The 16,268-nt window shown below is 40.2% G+C and overlaps 2 protein-coding genes across 3 annotated transcripts; one reads left to right on the top strand and one right to left on the bottom strand.

Annotated features, from left to right (window-relative positions):
• Positions 1-927: 927 nt before the first annotated feature.
• LOC144524747 (uncharacterized) lies at positions 928-4,364 on the bottom strand. The gene is made up of 2 exons (XM_078261210.1): positions 3,774-4,364; positions 928-2,536 (listed from the first exon to the last, which is right to left on the bottom strand). Exons 1-2 carry the CDS (start codon positions 3,849-3,851, stop codon positions 1,748-1,750), a joined length of 867 nt encoding a protein of 288 aa, XP_078117336.1. The 5' UTR covers positions 3,852-4,364; the 3' UTR covers positions 928-1,747.
• A 6,029-nt stretch (positions 4,365-10,393) lies between these two features.
• On the top strand, positions 10,394-15,014 carry cysltr1 (cysteinyl leukotriene receptor 1). Of its 2 annotated transcripts, none has more exons than XM_078261209.1 (2): positions 10,394-10,572; positions 11,620-15,014. In XM_078261209.1, exon 2 carries the CDS (start codon positions 11,674-11,676, stop codon positions 12,706-12,708), a length of 1,035 nt encoding a protein of 344 aa, XP_078117335.1. In that variant the 5' UTR covers positions 10,394-10,572; positions 11,620-11,673; the 3' UTR covers positions 12,709-15,014. The 2 variants fall into 2 exon arrangements, with proteins under 2 accessions (XP_078117335.1, XP_078117334.1); XM_078261208.1 differs by having other exon boundaries at positions 10,402-10,572; positions 11,656-15,014.
• The last annotated feature ends 1,254 nt before the right edge of the window (positions 15,015-16,268 follow it).

The following is a 16,268-nucleotide window of genomic DNA, read 5'->3' as shown; positions in this document are numbered from 1 at the left end:
ACATTAACGTTTCTTTTTACTATGTTATATTAAAGTGAGATATGTGTATCATGATAAAGGACACTGGGATGGATGTGGGTGTATTTCTAATAATTAGACACAATCTGCAAAACATATTTAATAATTTCACTCATATCTGGTGTTAATAAAGAAAGACATTGGTGTAAAATGGACAATGTTTGATGGCGAAATGACTGGATGCTAGTCATAATGACTAAGCTAAGTACTATAGTTTTTTTTATAATTTTCTCGTATGAAATCTTGTATTACATTTTCTAGGGTAAAATGGTGCATTACTCATCACTGCATACTATACTGACTTGACCAAGTCCAACAGAGGGGGCTAGGACTGCATGTCAAAAGCAAGAGGACATACCATATTACTGAAGCCATATTAATTAGCTTGGTGTAGTAGCTGAGTCCCTCCCTCCTCTCCAGCCTTTTATTCTTTGTCAAGGGCTCTGTATTGAACATGTCAAAGGCAGACTCAACTCAGTTGGACACAACTCACACTAAAATTATGAATAACATAAGTAAAGTAAAGCTGTCCACAATAACTCTGTATTAGAAGTTGTTCTCCTCCTCGGTGTCAGAGCAGTTTCTTTGAGCCGTAACTGTGGTGTGTGATGTGGTTATGTCACAGATTTCCTCAAAAATGCAAACAGTTTACACACAGGATGTACAACTTTGATCTTTTATATCATCAGAGACACATTTGTGTAATGCAAGGATGATTGCAGTGGCTGACATCTGAGCTCCAACCACCATGTGCCTGGGTACTGTCTTCAAGTCTTAAGCCCTGTGTTTTTATGGCTTCTGTTTTATCAGCATGACCATTGTTTGACTCATACAGGCAGAAATGGCTTTTGTGTGTGTATTATCTGATCAGTAGCTAAGTAACTGGGTGAATATATGCCATTAAACAAGTTAAGCTGAAACTGTTTCCATTTATTGAAAGAAAAACAAATCTTGCTACTGAACCATCCCAGTTTGTGTTTTTTACTTTTTACTGTGCAAATGATATGGTGCCAAAAATGTAAACAGACATACCTATGTGAGTTATTGGGCAGCAAGTGGGATATGATTATGTAAACAGAACACATCTTGAAAAACGAATTAGAGACTGTGAAGAACAACATTAAATTAAATCCTACTTAATATGTTGCCTTGTACGCATTTCATTTTAACATCTTGTCTTGGGCTTTCTGCCAGATCAAACATTTGAGAGACTGCAGGATGAGAGCATGTTTACAATATGAACCCGATCATAATCTCTCACTGTTAAAATGTGAGATTGGTTTATTTCACAAGCCTCTTCAAAGTAAACAGAGGAAACCTTTGATTGAAAATACCGAAAGCCATATTTCACAATAGTTATGCCTTTCCTGGAATGGTCTTCATCTTTTTACAAATGAAAAGTCAAGTTCAAAAAGCACCTTTTCTCTATGCGATACACTACTACAGCTTCAGTTGGTCTGGTATGACCAGTTGCTTATGGTTTCATGTACTTGTGCTACTATTACACTGTTTTAGAAAGTCACACATAAACATTTTAGTGGTTTTATCAGGAAAGTAAAAGTGCACACATCAATTTTTGTGATGCAATTGTAGCCAGAGGGGCAATTGTTCAGTTAGTCTTGATATAAGTATAAAAATATAAGGCCCATATAAAGACATCTTACTCAGAATATTTCCTGCAATATTACAATAGTTTTACTATATAAATAACATAGAATAGCAATAACTCTTAATGAAAGAAGCTCTTACTCTTCTTTGGTCTGCTATAAAAGACAGCATAATGCAGCCATAAATTCACCAGCCATAATGTCCATCTCAGGCACGAGGAGAAACCTGGAAGAGAAGGAAGAGGCACCAGACCCAGAGGGGAACTTTGAGAGGTTTGTAGAGTTGTGAAATAAGTCTGAGGCCTGGACTCCTGCAAAAGTTGTGAGTGGAGCAAGTACAACAGTTCAATCAGCACAAGTGTCCAGACCAGGCTGCAGCTGAGCTGAGCCCAGTGAGAAGTCCTGAATCTGCGAGTCTGTTGAGGCCAGCGTGACACCAACGTGGCCTCCAGTCCCAGCAGCCCCAGCAGGAGCAGAGAGGCCAGGTGGTGAGCATCAAGCAGCTGCAGACAGAGCATGCTCACAGCCTCTCTCCACCAAACTGATTCCCCCTCCTCCATGAGGCCCGTCTTAGTTTCACAGCCCGCCTCCTCCATCAACCAGATGAGTGACACTCCTGGCTGAAGCATCCAGTGCAGCAGCACGAGGCTGTCTGTGAGAGCCAGCCGGCCCAGGATCACAGTGGAGGGCTTGGTGGAGATGTGAGGGGAGCGCAGCAGCAACAGGACCCACAGGCTGAACACACAGCCCACCAGCAGGGGAAGGCCTGCTGTGTGGGGGAACAACAGCACCATCACCAGCTTCAGCAGTAAGAAGAGACGCAGCCATCCTCTAGAGGCCGAGAACACTCCCTCTGTGGCTGAAACAGGCCAGCACCAAGAGCTCATCTCCCAGACTGTCTTTGGTTTGATCTGGAGAGAGTTCAACACGTGGAGGTTAACACACTACTTCTTTTTGACAATCTATTTAGTATAAATAGATATTTAGCATGCCTCTCTGATCCACCCATTCAAAGGTGCAAACACGCCACATAATTCTCTTTACAGCTATCTCCTTTTTTATGACTAAGCCACAGTATTGTGTAAGTAGGCAGAGGCCCAGGCAAGCAAACAAGCCATCAAGAAATCCTTCCGTTTCATAGGCATGATTTAACATGACTACTGTAGAACCTCACCTGACTTTATCTAAGCATTTGCGTGGCATGTATTTACTTTGAAAATAAAGGATTAAGGGGGCATCAAAAGCATACGGCACACCATAGGTGATTTTAGACCCTTTTTATATTGACTCATCTCAGCCCCCCTAAAAATAATAATATTAAAAAACTTTTCTTTTTTTAAATACATTTTGGTGTTTCAAGTGAGAGTTTGCAAACTTGTCTGTTAGTGACAGAGGACACACAATTACAGGTGCAAAGGGCTTGAAACTCCTGTGTCCCTGTCGCCAATTCTATGCACTTGTAACTCAGTCAAGGAAACAGGAACGTAGTTTTGGCCAATCGGAAGTAGTTGTGCCAGACTCCCGCCTTGAGTCTCTATCTGATCATTCAGAGAGAGAGCAGGAGACGGTTGGGAAGTTTAACGTTGGTAGTTCCCAGAGAATAAATTGGTCATTTCATGGCGCAGATTAGAACCCAAATTGAAACGTAAGCAACTAAAATTACTGAATGTTAGAAGATTGTGTCAAATTGGTCGTTATCACTGTGACTTATAAAGTGTCAGGTTTAGTTCCATCATAATGTTAATAGTGTCAAAAACATTAGTAGACGTTCAGTAGCTAGCTCAGAGATTATCGGCTAATTAAATTACTGATTTAGCAGGGGGGGTTAACTCTGTATCTGTGGCACATTATGACACTTCAGTCACTATCATCAGTTTATGGATGGCAACAATTAAAAACAGTCAGAAAAGTGTGTTTTACTGTATGTCACCTCACATGATTTACATTTCATTGACTTTGATACATGGAACTCTTAATCTGTCTATTGGACATATTAGAATCTTTTAAACACCCCCCTTATTCCTCCTAATATTTAAAGGGGTTCTTCATAAAAATAAATAAATCATAGTTCAAATGCGGATTCAACTGATGATGCAATAAACACATGTATCTACCTTTAAAACTGAATCGTGTTTGTGAGGGACTCACCTGTGTACTGACAGAAAGTTGAGATTGAAATTCATTGTCCTGTTTCACCTGGATAAGGGCTGGAAGCTTTCCCCCCATGCCAGACTCGCTTCTTCTCAAAGAGGCTGAATGAGTGTGTGTGTGTGTGTGTGTCTGTGTGTGTGTGTGTGTGTGTCTCTCTTCTCTTTATCAACGCTGGTTGCTTCAACTCAACTGGCTCACTCCGCAAATGTCATCATGTCTCATCTGGAGGAGAGCCAGACTTCATCTGACTCATATTGGTGGATGATCTTACATGATCCGTTCACGGACATCAGAGAAAACATACACAGACATAACATGTTTCAAATTATTCATAAATAGGCCTATGTATAAAAAAACACCACCTTATCCGTGTCCTTTCCCGTTCGTTGTCCTGCAGATAACACAAACACCTGACGATGTGCTGTTTGTATGCTCGCATAAGACAACAGCAGCAAATCTTTTGTTATTGTGGCCTCCATGTTTTCACTGACCTGATGCTCTAGGCTACGGCCAACAGTTGGTGGCAGTCAGGCAACAAGTTGTTATGCCAAACGCCAATATAACAGAAGAAGAAGAACAAGCATCCCGACCATGTGAACGCTGGCAGTCTGAAAAACAACGTAATCACGGGGGCGGTCCCTGATATTCCCAGGTGGCATGAACGCAGCATGGGCCCTAGGGGTTTCCGTGCATCACTGTTATCAGTGTAAACCTGTCTGATTTTTCCATGCAACACAGAGCCAAAAAAGGAGCTTTAAATGTGGAGAGTGGGTGCCAGGGAGCGAGTTGCCAAGATTCCTTACATGCATTAAGGAAGAAACTTTCATACTGACTAATATCAAATCAATGTACAGTAGATTCCCAAAACGGCATAGCTCATTATAAACACATATGTGATGTAATAAATGTTTCCACAGCTTTAGGTATTGAATGATTTATGTTGCTGTTAAAGTGTAAGTGTAACAACCCACACGCGTTGTGAGTATTTCGGATGTTGTTTTAGGGCAGGCGGGGTAATTTACACCGTATCCTCAGCAACTAAGGTGTGAACTGAATGATACCTTTGTTACCTCTGCCAGACAATGTGACTCAGCCCTAAACTGACTAATCACTCAACTCACTCTGCTGTTACAATTTGCATTGCTTAATTCATTAGTTGGAGCACTTCTCTGATGGTTGACTGGGAACAGGTGGTTTATGTTTTAGTTTGGTGCAGACAACGCGCACGTGGTGGTGTTTAACAGGCCAGGTGTGTGATTAAGTTAATCACACAACGAGCTCTGGTATGAACTGAAAATGAACCCTCCCTCTTAAATATTCTGATTATATATGTTTATATAATACTAACTTGTTTTTCCAAACAGGTTTTTAAGGAAATAAATAATATGTTCACTGGAAAAATAGTTGCGGAATGAACAAATTTCCCAACTTTGTATACAAATCAAGGTGTATGTGTATTTTTTCCTACATGTTTATGGCCCTGATTACTTACTGGTGGACTCAGGGGCTCAACATAGTACCCCCATGTTCGGAAAACAATCACAGCAAAGGTGCCCTCTTGAATGTCCCTATGTATGATAAAACATGATGTAGTGCCCTAAGGGGTGCCCTTTAAGTGCAATGATGCGGTGCCCAACAAGTCCTCCAAACCATACGATGATATAGGTTGTTTATTCCTATTACTATTAGGACACAAAGGAGCGTTTCTTAAATTAGCCTTCTTAGAGCTGGCAGGAAACACAACCCACAGGAGGGTTTTAAACACGTGGTTAACGGTGTGAAACGCAGTTTGGTTAGGTTGAGGCGCAAAAACTACTTAGTTATGTTTATCAAAAGATAACCAGTGTTTGATTTCAGGCCTGGTATGAACCACTGGAAAACCGGGCTATTTATTATCAAAAGTTTGACACAAATCTAACACAGGCCAACCAATAGACTTCAAAATGATCCTAAAGTACCAACGCCGCAAAGCTGTGACTGAGTGAACTTCTGAGAAGAGAAGCTCGACTGAGCTGAGTTAAGGAAGTTTGATTATTGTAAATTAATAAGACAAGAAACTCAACATGTTGTAACATGTTGAGTTTCTACCATACATACATACAAATGACATTACAGTATAGTATCTCATTCAACTCTTAATGTGCACATTGCTAGCCAACAGGAGCAATTAGAATAGACTGGGAAAACCTTACTTGAATTATAACAATATACAGTATGTGAAAAACATGAGAAACAATGTTTTATACTTTGTAACAGTTTCAGTGGGCACAGTTAAACAGTATGTGGGTTTGGGTGACTGCACAGGTAACAAAAAGAATATAACGTCTAAAGGCAGTTACACACCAACCAGACGGCCGACCCTCGGCAGAAAAGGCAGTTGGACTGATCAGTCTCCCCGAGTTGGTGCCTCGGAACACACCAAAGAGATGAGACGTAATACGTCTCCATAACAGCAGGCGGCGCTTATCTGTATTGTCGCCCAAAAATGAAAACCGGCAGCTGATTGGACGAACGCGTCACATGGATCTGGCTGCTGCTTCCGGATTTTGCATGAGTGGCCATTACTGGCGACTCATTCAGATTACGATCTCATTTTGTACTAAAATAGTTCACTGAAACGTGTTTCTGAAAACATTTGAAGAGAGAAATAGGCCGTGCAGTTGCTGAATCTGTCTTCATTTCAGATCAACAAAGGTCAGTTTAAAAGATTTTTGTCCGATTTTGAGAGGCTTAGTCACGCTCATCCCGCTCATCCCGCTCGCCATTTCCAGGTGAGTCCCGACTGCCCTGTCTCCGACTGAGCATGTCAGGTCGGCCTAAATGAAGGCCGACAGCTCCTCCAACGGACGGCATGGAACACACCGAACAGACTCGAGTCACTGACCTCACCAGACCACACCTGTCCAACGGCCAATTAACTATGTGTGTAACTGCTTTAACAAAGAGCTACACATACCTGCAGAAGAAGAATTAACTGGCTTCTGGTCTACTGTTTCCTATCAACACCTCTGCTCCTAAACATTAAATAACAGAATTTACACACTCAACATGGACTGTAGAGCCTCCGTTATTTACATTACACAGTAACAGCGTGAAAAGAAAAGGAGTTAAACAAAGCATCGTTAAAACTTATATTTAACCGTAAACAAAACAGCTAGTTAATATCGTATTAATTCCGAGACAATAAATATTGAAGGGTCACAACACAATTTTCAAAGAAAACAATAAAATAGCGCAGCAGCATTTTACACACAAGCTACCTCAGCAATACAAGACGGTGTTGTGAGGAAGAAACGGAAGCTACGGCAACTTAGGAGGGACAATAGCAGGAAACAATAGCAATATGATAAATTAAACTCAATAAGCTAACGTTCACAAATACCCAACAAATCATTAAATGATGATTAAAATGAAATAAAATATAAATTCAGCTATGTCTGTGTCCTGTGATAGGTTTGGGAGGTTAGCTTAACAAGGCCTAAAGCCATTCCATTAGTGAATGGAAATATGAAACTTTACAGAAAATCTCATTAAACCACATGTAGCTGTAAAAGATCATTTAAATATACTATATATTTTTTTCCATGTACAGAGATGCTGTGCCATTGTGTTTTTGTAAAATGAATCAAAAGAGTGCTATTCTATTATATGTAATATTAACTTTGCATATATGCAATGCTGAACAGTCAGATGTCAGTCACCTGAAGCATCCAGGATGTGTAAAATGATATTTGTACATCAACGACTGCATGTACAATGTCAGCAAATAGGAAACCACAAAGGTTAAGAAGTTGTTTGTTTTTCTCCATTGGCACATAAATGTGGTGTCTATGAGCCCCACTTTGTGAAACTGTCCACCAAACTGCTCAGATGAACAATACATTTCCGAGATTGTGACCTACATAAACATCTTAGTCTGCAGGGTATTACCAACTCTGTCAGAGCAACAAAACGGACTGTTTGACTTACAATAGATCTCAGTGTAAGCAGACCACCCAGATTTTAATAGTCATTGACTTTAATGTTTTTTTTTAACCTTAACTCTATAAATCTGTCTGTTACATGGTAATAAATTAACTAAACTAAACTGTACTTTGCAAGTAGTTCAGGCGAACAGCGGTGGGGAGCTTAACAACTTCCCAGGGGTGTAAAGAATATACAAATGATGAAATGAATCACACGGCAATAACTGATGTATGATAGCTCAATGGAAACAGCTGCTCTCACTTCCATGAAAGGAGAGCAGAGGAGCTGCTGCGTCCAGCTCAAATATGCAGGGCATCTGTATCCAGTAAACAGAAATTTAACAAGCGCTCATGCCTAAATGATAGCAAAGGCGGTTTGTCAGTTCCTTCCCAAACAACTCATATGAGTGCTTTCTGATCTACCACCTCTATGGTTACGTTACATGAAGTTAAAATGCAGGTTTAAATTATGCAGAGGCAACTAAAACAACTTGGCTAAGGAACAATCATGGTCATGATTAAGTTCAGAGAAAGACTGTGTACGTGTTGAAAAAGAAACCAATGTTGATTGTCAATAGGAGATAGCATGCAAACCACGTAGTCAGGTGTCGAAGTCATCATGGCGACCTCTCTAAGATGGTTTGCAGCAGCAGTACCAACATCTTACTGCAACATGTCACTTTTTTGTTTAAATTTCCCATTTTCTCATCATTTTTAAAGGTCTCTTCTCAGTGCAGTGCAGGGCCGGCCCAGTATATCTAGCATTTACATCCATATTGACCAATTCTGACCAATTTTCTCAGCCCCATTCATCATCTAGCATCTGTACCCATCTTGTCACAGCGAACCAACAAGAAAGAGTCCTCAATGCAACGACAAGGCCATGATCCCTCACCAGCTTCCCACCCACAGCAAATAGTTCCACCTCTAGCTCACCTGGTAGAGCATGCACCCCATGTAGGCTGAGTCCTTGGCAGAGGCCTGGGTTTGAATCCAACTTGCAGCCCTTTGCTGTGTGTCATCCCCTCTTTCTCTTCCCCCCCTTCCCTGTCATTCTTCAGCTGCTCTAAAAATAAATACAAATATTGTCTACATTTAAGGTAAGTGCTGCTTCTGTTTTATACGTATGTGCTTGCTAACCGGTGCACCTAAATTACTTGATTTGTGTAACAACGGAAACACAAAAACCTACATCTTGACTAAAAGAACCACACTTGAGCCCCTTTACAGTACAGAACAGTAGCAAATTTCCTGAAAATGACTTAACAAAAACAGAATAAGCCATTGTGGTCAGTTACTGTAAAAAGCATCAATCAATCAAGAGTACATAGAGAAAATCCACTAACAAATAAAAACTGGATGTTACCCGCGATGGTGCACTTATTAATCTATTAAGCATTTTGACAGCCCACCCACATTATTGGATTTTGCAGATCGTTACATGATCCACAAAGCACCCACCGCTCATGAAACGCCACTCAACTCAACCACCATTTGTTGTCTACCACCTATAGGTGCAGACAGGTGGTATTCTTAGCTGTAATCTGTGTGCACCTTTATTTGAATTTGCTGTGTGATTTGTTTAAAGTACTGTTGAACTAGTTAATGAATGCAGCACGGTTATGTGCCAAAAAAGAGGAGAGTAGCTCTTGCCAAATACGACCTGAATCACTGTGCAATCATTAAACAATTAGGTCACACGTCAGAGTTAAGTTATATACCGGAAATTAATTACGTAGGGGGAGAAATGAAAGCATTGTGATTCTGGGCCTCAGTTTGCCACTTCAGAGAACTTAAAATGGGATGACTCAGAAAATACAGAAGCACTTTCAACATCTCTCAGAAGGGTCAAAACACTAATCGCAGCTTTCTGTCCCTGCCATTATTCCTCGCGGTGCACTTAATGCACTATCAAGCTAATAGAGTACTACTTATCTGATGATGTATAGACACTGGGTCTGAATGTGTGTTTTTGCTGGTGCCTAACAAACTAAATGAGTTACATATGAATTACCCTGCCCTTCCACCACACAAGGCCCTTCAACTGCAAAAATGAGTGCCCATTTCCACAGTCCATTTACCAGTTGTAAACTCATTAGCAACAAACAACGGAAATGCTATGGAATAAACAAAGGTCTTCCATTATCAGTCAACAGGGATTGTTTTGTTTGACCCATGCATCTTTATATCTCTTTGCTCTACCACCTCACACCTCAGGTGACAGAGCGTCCAGAATTAACGCACATGAATAAAGTAAATATTTGTCATGTTAAGAGTACTTTCAGAATACACAGACAGTTACAGTACAACAGGTCAGACAAGCTTACACAAGCAAATTACACAGATGTATGAGATGATAGATAATGAAGAGAAGGCGTTTATGTATTAGGTATGTTAAGGGCAAAGACAGGCCTCTAGGTGTCTGCAAAATTAACAGTAAGAATGTGACTAAAGCTGAATTAGAGCAAATGTTTCAATGGAATAGGATTAATAATGCACTTTTCTTGTTTTACACTCAGTTCTTTTTCCATTTACCATAAATGTGCGGCTGCATGGTCGATGATGTCATTGGGTTTGATGCTGTTGAGCTGCACAGAAGATGAGACAGATCAGTCCTACTTTGAAAAGCTTTCCAACAACTAAGGCTGCAAGGAAGCAGCCACCTGCTGCAGCATTCCCCACCCACTGCTGCTACGACATCTGGCAGACAAGGCAGAGAGGCGGAGGATACACACACTGAAGCAGCACTGCTGTTGTGCACATCAATCAGGAGAGAAGACCAACAGACTAGCTGCACCGCTCTGTAACCAGACCAGGAACTCAGCGCTAAGGTAGGACACCTTGTTAGAGCCACATTTCATAACTATCAAAGGTATACTTTTGCTAAATCAGAGATGTTTTCACTTTTGTTGAGGGGAAGTAACTGGCAGATAATTACAGTTACAGCATGTAGCTGTAATGCACCATGTTACATCCAGTGTTTGAGCACATTTTCAGATTGTACAGGAGACGGTCTTTGATGGAGCATGCTAAATAATTCAAAACAAGAGTGACAATGAAAACAGTCATGTATGATTTGATAACATTACAAAACAAAACATACACAGAGAGTAAAATAAACAATTTGGCATCAGTATGCTTCCTTGTCCTTCAGTAGAATTCATCAGAATGTAATCCGTCCAACACAGAGTTGGTTGCAACTAAATTCTACATGAACAATATGATACATAGCATTTCTCAAAAGTGTCTTTACAGCAGGAAAAGAGATGACTTACATGAAGGGATTTACCTTGTTTCACCCCAAAAACAACAACACTTAATATCAACCATCACTAATAAATGGTACATTTATTAATTCAACTTTACTTAAAAGTTATTTTACTGTTAACAAACTGTTAACTGTTTACTTATTATTAGCAATGCTATCATTTAACAATGTCAAGTTTATTTTTGCACACATCATAACATTTTATATATTTTATTAAGTATTTGTTAATGATAAGAAATCATATGTATGCTGTCAATAACCATTATTTGGATAGCTATTATAGAGTAGCAACTGATTAAATGCCTTGTTAATGGTTAATAAATACTTTGTAAAGCATCTATAAACAGTATTTAGTAGCTATTATCAGTGTCCACATAATCAATAATCATATCTTTTATAGATCATCCAAATAATATTTAATAGGGCCAAATGAATGTAACTCAATGCAATAACAGGGTAAAGGTTAAAAATTCTTATCTATCTTTCTGCGTTTCTTCCAGAGTATGCACACAGAAAATAGTGGCCATCTCTGAAACAATCTGCCATATCCCAGTTATCACACTCTGCAGGCCTCTGTGGTTTTGTCTCGCATGCATGTTTTCTTTTTCAGTTTGCACACATCACATGACATGTCGTGTCTCTGCAGCTGCAGGTGGGGCCACAAATGGAGTATGTGAATCTGACAAACAGCTCAGAGAGCAACTCTGACTGTTCCTCCATTGATGACTTCCGTAACCAGGTTTACTCCACGGCCTACTCCCTCATCACTGTGTTCGGCCTGGTTGGGAACGGTTTGGCCCTGGTGGTGCTGATCAGAACGTACAGCCAGAGCTCCCCCTTCCATGTCTACATGCTGAACCTGGCTGTGTCTGACCTGCTGTGTGTCATGACGCTGCCACTGAGAGTTATCTACTATGTGAAAAAGGGCCAGTGGGACCAGGGCGATTTCCTGTGTCGCATCAGCTCCTACGCCCTCTATGTAAACCTCTACTGCAGTATTTACTTCATGGCTGCCATGTCCGTCACACGTTTCTTGGCCATTGTCTTCCCTGTGCAGAACCTGCGGCTGGTCACAGAAAGCCGTGCTCGCCTGGTGTGTGTGGGTGTCTGGGTGTTTACCTGTCTTTCATCCTCACCCTTCCTGATGTCTGGCCAGCATTTTGACTCCGTCACAAATAAAACCAAGTGCTTTGAGCCTCCACGAGGTGACGGTGTGCAGAAACTAGTCATGCTGAACTATTTGTCTCTGGTGGTGGGCTTTGCTCTGCCCTTCCTGGTCATCCTCCTCTGCTATGCTGGCATAGTCCGCACCCTGCTGTCCCGCACCAATGCCACCCGCCGCCAGCGGGGCACATGCACCAGAGCCATCCGAATGATCGTCATCGTCCTGCTGACCTTCCTGGTCAGTTTCATGCCGTACCACGTGCAACGCACCATCCACCTACACTTCCTGTCCCGGACTGACAGCAACTGCTCTGAGAGGATTGCCATGCAGAAGTCTGTTGTGGTGACGCTGAGCCTGGCTGCTGCCAATTCGTGCTTTGATCCACTGCTTTATTTTTTCTCTGGAGAGGGTTTCCGCAGTCGCTTGTCCTCCCTGCGCCAGTCAATGATGGGCAGCGCCATGCACCGTATAACCAAGAAGAAGTCGGCCACAGAGCCAGAGTCTGGGGAAAACCACCAGCCAAGGGGCAGTTAATTTACACCAGACAGGAGGGTCATCAAGCAAGCAGCTTATGATACGTTTAATGAGCTTAGCTTGGCTTATGAAAGGCAGAAAAAAGCAAAAAACATATATAATAAGCTAATTGGGGCTGGTTAACTGCGCTGGCCGGTAAGTGCTCTCTTCACATTAATGGGTCTTCTTCCTCAAACGATTGATCTGCTGTGAGGAGGAGTGAAGCAATATTACTTCTAATTAGGGCTGGCCAATATATCGATATCACATCAACATCAATATATTAGACTAGATATTGTCTTACATTTTGGATATCGTAATATTGCAATATGGCACAAGTGTTGTTTTTTCTTGAATCAAGCAGCTTGTGATACATTTAAGGAGCTTAGCTTAGCTTATGAAAAGCAGAAAAAAGCTAAAGGGCTGGTTAACACATTAACAGAGTATTTAAGCATTTAAGTTATGTATTTAAGTCTCAGGAGGATGTTTTCCATTCAAATTGATATTTATTATTCTGGAGAATGCAGTGTTCAATATTTAAGTGATGCTGTTGCTGCATTATCATTAACCAGTAGCCTAATGTGTCAAATCACAAATATAAATACACAGTTCATCAGTGTACAAATGTATTGTAGATACTGTTGTAATATGTCTTTAATTTAGTCTTGTATCCCAAGAAGGGCTAAACTGTGCTGTATACCGTAGACCTTTTCTTAACTATTCTTCATCTCCTTATTTATATCACTGGGTTTTTTAACATGTTCGTGGCAGTGTTAATGTTGTAAAGGCCATAACCATTTTTATTATGAGTTTTTGTGATTTACCATGCTTGTTATCATTACTTTTACTCAGTGTGGATTCATATTTGTTGTTTCTGTGCCATTGATTTTTAATATTTCTGTGCATCTTTTTTTGTAATAAAATGATGATGATAAACGTATAAACTAGAGATGCACAGATTACAACTTTCTAGGCCGATTCCAATTTCCGATTTTCATTGAGTTTGACCAGCCGATACCGATTTTAGCCGATTCCGATTTATTTTTTTCTAACCACTTTACAGCACACACAAATATTTATTTTCTATCTTTTCTTTAATAGAAAATGTTATATTTTGCATAGAACATTTTTTGAATAGATAATCAATCACTATAAAATAGAACTATATAAATTACTACTGGTGAAATTCACACACATCTAAAGTGCAATGTTATGGAAGAACCATTTCCTTCTTTTCACATCCGATATCCAACTAAAAAGATGTGATATATTTAGCAAACTAAACTTCTGTATGTATGAAAACAGGGAAAACAGGTAAGGGCAATAAAATAATATATAAATAACAAATAAAAATAAAACAAATATAGCCTTGCAGTTTAAAGATATTTCTCAAAACACACACACAGGCCTGTTTGAACGTCAACAGTAACTTTACCTGAAAACAGCGTGTAGTTCCTTTTTTAGCAAGTTTGCTTTATGTGTCATTGTGCATAAATATGAACAATACCGTTGCTGTCAACAGGCTCTGCTGCTAACATTAGCTACCGATGGTTACCTCGGAACAATCCGGCAAACAGACGGTAGGCTACCCTAGTGCTGTTACCTGAAACAGATGATTTAACCTCACCGCTCATTTTACACACAGTTTAACAACAAAACTAAACTCTTTAAAGATTACTATGTTTTTAATGTTGGTTTTAAGCGGTATGCACCCCCACTAACCTGGAAAGCATTTTAAACAGTATCGTTAATATAGCGCGTCGGAGGAATACAGCGTCTCTTTTTTTTTGTTTTTTTGTTTACAGCGTCTCCTACAGCGGCCAGCGGGGCGTCAGAGACAGAGGGACCACAGCGTTTGCTAACGTTAGCTTCTTGTCTCATCTGGGGTCTGATAAATTCATCAAAGTCATTGTGCCCAACGCTATTTTCCGATAAACTGTAACTGTCATATTTCACGGGACCCGCGTGAGTGCGGTTTTCATGTTCCAGTTTTTCAGCCTCCAAAACAATCGTACTACATCTGGTGTTCCCCTTGTGTTGACGGAAATTAGAGCAACTAGAGGGGTCAAAGGGCATATGACGCCATTGACAGGCAACCAAAACAACACGGCCCGTGTGTCATTGATTACAATTACAGATTTCTCTGGGTTTGAACATTGTTGGCAAAATTTGGGATAATGTACACAACTAACATAGTCATTTTTAGACATATTGCAGAAATATTACTTACTATATATATATATATATATATCCTACTGTATGCAAACTGTATTTCATGGTATGTATGATAAACGCATCAATAAATCATCCGATATGTTTCAGTTTAATATGATCACATGTAGTCCTCACTGGGCTCGGAAAGTTCACACTGACCACATGATCAGAGTTACCAACTCTGTCCACTGGGTGTCGCACCAGCACACACATTGTTGTAGCCCTTCTCTAAATCATTCAAGACTGATCATGTTCTTATATTGTTTCTTTTTTTTATTATCTGTCTTTCTCTGAGATGAGAAAACAATGAGCTAAAGCAATACAAGAGGAGTTGTGTTGCACTGTGACAAATTTAATTTGTAATATGAAAGTCTTAAAACATTTTAACTCAAGCTAAAAAAAAATGATATAAAAAAGGGTCAGAGCATGCACATCCTTCTATAAAGCTACAACATTCAGATATAAATTTAGCGGTTAATTAGATACAAAACAACACTGAGACAGCAGACTGCTGAGGCCGACCCTGCTGATTAGAACATAGAAGGCCACTGTATTACTATTTGAAAACAGATAATATCAAGCACATGATCGGCTGCCTCCTCCACTTGCACAAAAAGATGTTTGTTTCAGTCTGCAAAGTGGGGCCATCTTAGAGAGGGGACTCTTGCCGTGTTTGTGTACCTCATGGTGGAGATTCTCGCCATTCAAAGAAGTAAGGAAAGTCCCTGCTAAATTTCTACTCATTTGTTTCTAAAGAGGTTATGGATAACGGAAATCACTACTATTGTTTTTATTTCTTTCATCTGTGCGGTTTACTCCTACAATGATTTGGCCTGAGCATTGATTAGTTTTTGGGAAAGGTTAAGAATATAACTTGTTTGCCTTCGGGCGGAGCATACCCAGCTTTGTAGTGTAATGCTTACCATATGAGTACAGAAACAGTTGGAGGAGCTCTCCTGGAGAGCTGCTTTTATTGTAGGCATTCAGCCATTCTGTCATGATTGTAAATCAGTGGTCTTTAACAGTTTTTAGGTCAAGGACCCCTAAGCTAAAAGGGAGATGGAGTAGGGACATCCTACTACATATTGTATACAAATGTAGTTACATATTAAACTAGAATAATGTGTAGGGCAACCTGAAGCCTTTATACATACCTTTTTATGGTGCATACAATACTCAGGGACACAGAGGCGCGGGAAGATATTTTCGGCTGGGGTGCTGGGGTGCTGGGGGGGCATATAAACTAAAATGTTATTTATATAGTGCAACCAATGTAAATGATATATTATTAGCAATACATGCATAATCAAAATGTCTGTTAAAACAAGGAGCTTGACGCACCAGGATCGGATTTCTAGATAACAATG

Source organism: Sander vitreus, chromosome 10 (assembly GCF_031162955.1).
Source record: "Sander vitreus isolate 19-12246 chromosome 10, sanVit1, whole genome shotgun sequence".
In the NCBI taxonomy this organism is placed as follows: Eukaryota; Metazoa; Chordata; class Actinopteri; order Perciformes; family Percidae; genus Sander; species Sander vitreus.
The sequence above is the reverse complement of the archived record's forward strand: the minus strand, read 5'-3'. Positions and strand labels throughout refer to the sequence as shown.